The sequence below is a fragment of the Argiope bruennichi genome, chromosome 11, assembly GCF_947563725.1.
Source record: "Argiope bruennichi chromosome 11, qqArgBrue1.1, whole genome shotgun sequence".
Lineage (NCBI taxonomy): Eukaryota > Metazoa > Arthropoda > Arachnida > Araneae > Araneidae > Argiope > Argiope bruennichi.
Window position 1 is genome coordinate 69,302,469 of NC_079161.1, and position 3,973 is coordinate 69,306,441.

Sequence of the window (3,973 nt, forward strand, 5' to 3'; positions counted from 1 at the left end):
TTCCTCTAAAATCCAAATTAAAAAGTTTATGAAGAATACCATAACGCCACGTTCGGTCATAGGCCTTTTCAATGTCGAAAAAGATAGACACAAGGTGGTTCCTGCGAACAAAGGCATTTCGAATTTCTGTTTCCAGAAGGACGATGTTATCAAAAGTTGAGCGTCCTCGTCGGAAGCCACTCTGTAACGGCGAAATATATCCATGTTTCTCCAATTCAAACATTAGTCGGGCATTGACCATACGCTCTAGAGTTTTGCACATACAACTAGTCAGAGCGATTGGCCTATAATTCAGAGGGTTGGCAGGATCTTTTCCGGGTTTAAGGATTGGAATCACTATAGCCTCATGCCATTTTGATGGAAACTTTTGTTCAATCCATATTCTGTTAAACAGTTTTAACAAATTGAACAGTGAGACTTCATCCAGATGGCGAAGCATATTATAAGTGATTCCATCAGGACCTGGGCTAGTATCATGGGTCTGAGACAAAGCTTTTTTTAACTCAAGCAGCCTAAAAGGACTATTATATGCAAGATATCTGCGGGTCGTGAAATTCAAACAATTTTCTTCCGCTCGATTCTTAGTCGCTAGAAATGTAGGACTATAAGAATCAAAAGCGGAGACTTTTTCAAATGCTCGCCCGAGCATATTAGCAACTTCCAGAGGTGAGGAAGATATTACATTTCCTGATTTCAACACAGGAAGTGAAAATTCAGGGTAAATTCCATTGGCTGCTTTGACTTTTCTCCATAATTTTTTACTAGACGTAGAATATGTGATAGATGAAACGTATTTCATCCATGATTCCCTCTGACTAATCCGTCGAATTCGGCGTGCATAAGCTTTAGCTCTCTTAAATGCGACAAGGTTTTCCGTAGTGGGATACCTGCGAAATTTATTCCAAAGATGCTTCTGTTTCTTGTAACTGTCATGGCAAGATTGATTCCACCATGCTCTGCGGAATTTCCGTATACGGGGTGAACACTTAGGGATACTTTTGTTTGCGGCTTTCATAATGCAGTCGACGACGCACTGTACTGCTGTCGAGATATCTGGATTGTTAATCATAGTTTCAGTAATTTTTGCTCGTTGAGTGAAACCAGTCCAATCCGCTCGCTGGAATAGAAATCGAGGTGGACTTTGAATAACACTACCACTATCAGCTTGGGAAACTACAATTGGAAAATGATCACTATCATGCAGATCATTTTTAACTGCAAAATTTAGAACCGGCAAAAGCACTGGCGAACATATGGCAAGATCTAAACTATGGAAAGTACGCGTGGGTTGGTGAAAGTACGTTTTTTCTTCATTATTGAGCAGGCATAGGCAATTATTTGTGATAAACCGTTCGATTTGTAGCCCACGGGAATTTGTACTAACAGAACCCCACAAGGTACTATGGCCATTAAAATCCCCGAGTAAAATAAATGGTGCAGGGAGTTGATCCACTAACTTATCAAGATCTTGCTGTCTGACTGAAGCATTGGGTGGCAAATAAATACAACAAACTGTAACAAGTGTTCGTAGATGCACTTGAACTGCCACAGCCTGTAAATCAGTATGAAGTGTGAGAGGTGTGCTAGGAACGGAATTGGAGGTTAAAATGCAGACGCCCCCAGAATTATGGGATTGGTTATCGGCGTCTTTCCGCACAGTATTGTAACCTCGTAATTTTAGGGGGATATTTGGCCTCAAGAAAGTTTCTTGAAGACAGAAACAAGCAGGATGAAATTCATTCAGAATGGTTCTGATTTCAAATAATTTCGACCGAATGCCACGACAGTTCCAAGACAGGAAAAAACCCATTAAGAAAAGTTTGCCGCTTGAGAAGTTGTAGGAACGTTAGGTTGAGTTGATGATAAATCACAACTCATTTTCACATCTTCATCCTCTTCTTCTGATGGATGCAATGCAATGAGGTCGGGACTTTTGGGCCTGCCACCAAAAATGGATGACAAATCCTTATGGACAATGCCCTGACTCGCAAGTCCCAGAGCGACAGAGCTATTCAAAGATGATTTTTTTAAAACTGGTGGTATATCTTTTTCAGAAAGGCCACGTTTGGAAAGCCTCAGTTTCAGAGAATTGTTAGCTTTTGATTTAGGTCTGGATGTATCTTTTTTTCCAGATTCTTCGACATTTGTTATTGAATTCTCAGTATCAGAGTCGGATGGGTTTTCGGGGAGTTTGGTCTGACCAGAATTCTTTGCACAATTGGTACAGGAACAATTTATGCAAAATTGTTTTTTTGCAGCTGAAGCATAGGTTAATCCAGGTGTGGGTGTCTGAGCAATGACTTTACGTCTAGCCTCAGGGTATGGTATATCCTCTTTAAATTTCACAGAGACGATTTGTTTCTCCAATATCCATCGTTCGCAAGATCGAGAAAAGGATGAATGATTGCCCTTGCAGTTCACGCATTTTTCTTCAGCGGAGCATTGCTGGCTATCGTGACCTTTCTCTGCACAGCGGGCGCAAGTGAGTGTCCCGCGGCAGTTAGATTTCGAGTGTCCAAATCGTTGACACTGGAAACAGCGGAGAGGATTTGGAATGTATGGTCTTACGGCCAATTTCATATAGCCGACTTTGACGCGTTCTGGCAATTTAGGTCTGTTAAAAGTGAGGATAAAATGTTTAGTCGGAAGAAGTTGCCCATCTCGCCGAATAGATATACGGCGCACATGTGTCACTCCTTCGGGCTTCAATTCATGAGTGATTTTTTCTAATGTATCGTTAAATAATTCGCCGCATGTTATAACACCCTTTGAGGTATTTAGTGTTGTGTGAGGACTAACACTGACAGCAATTGTTGAAAGAGATGTCAATTTGAGTATCTGCTGAGCCTGCTTGCGGGAATTGACCTCCACAAGCAAGTCTCCAGAACGAAGTTTACGTGTTGAAGTGACTGAACCAAGAGCTCCTGAAATGGCCTTTTCAACAAGGAATGGTGACACATTGTGAAATGTTTCATCATTTGTAGATTTACGTTTGATTATGAAAAATTTATCGAAATGTGCGATGAAAGAGTTTACTGACTTTTGTTGCCCACCGAAGGGAGCAGATTTAGGTTTGCCCATATGACATTGCTAAAGATTCGGGCCCGACGGCACCGCCCACCACGGAGCCCAACAAGGGAAGGCAGCCACCGGCTCTGGATATTTCCAACCTCGGTACTTACCCTAGTGCTAATCGGTACCTATACGCTGGGAGCTACCCCCGGGGACAGTGACCACCCTTAACGCCAAGCCCAAGGAGTAGCCCCTTCGCTTGATCCCTAGCTAACTAACCACTCAGGTGGCCAGCAACCAGCCGATTGATACACCGGGGACCACAGTGCATCACCCGTCTAATGGGTCGCCACGCACGGCAAACACGTGGGGGTATTTGCTGTCCATGAGAAGCAAGAAGCACACAGAGCGGCGACAGCTTCTCATGGAGAGCTCCCTCGCCTACCCTCGAGGGAAAGAAGAAAAAAGGAGACAGCAGAAGACGTAGTGCAGAATAAAACGTAAAGGGAGTAAAGATCCCTGGGCACCTCGGGATTGGGACACCCGTACTCACCTATAGTAGGTGAGCCCCTGAGGGGGAAATAATTACGAAACCAACTGTAAGAATGTATTGGTCAAAAAGAAAGTTAATTGAAACTCCTAGTTTTTCTAACCTCATGAGTTCGAGAAGGTTTGACCTTATTATGCAATTCATTCATTTTGATAGGAATGAAAACACCGATTCTTCTCATCCTCAATATCAAAATAATTATGTTATGTGAATCTCATAGTGGATACGTGTGGTCTATTATAGTACGTATTCGATTCGAGGTAGTACGTATTCGATTTGTGTCTACAATATCATTCGGATGTTTAAGTAATAGTTACTGGACAACCAAAACGAGATATCTAATTATGAATTAACTCAGGTAAGTGCAGTTTCTGATTCTTGTTAGAGGCCTGATTGATTTAACGTCTAATT

General features: G+C 42.3%; 1 protein-coding gene across 1 annotated transcript; it reads right to left on the reverse strand.

The window, feature by feature from the left end:
• Positions 1-1,809: 1,809 nt before the first annotated feature.
• On the reverse strand, positions 1,810-3,081 carry LOC129956629 (uncharacterized). Its single transcript, XM_056068562.1, has one exon. The coding sequence runs from the start codon at positions 3,079-3,081 to the stop codon at positions 1,810-1,812; it is 1,272 nt and encodes a 423-aa protein (XP_055924537.1).
• Positions 3,082-3,973: the final 892 nt, after the last annotated feature.

Excerpts from the sequence above, each read along its gene's own strand:
- LOC129956629 (XM_056068562.1), bottom strand. The coding sequence starts at position 3,081 with ATGGGCAAACCTAAATCTGCTCCCTTCGGTGGGCAACAAAAGTCAGTA.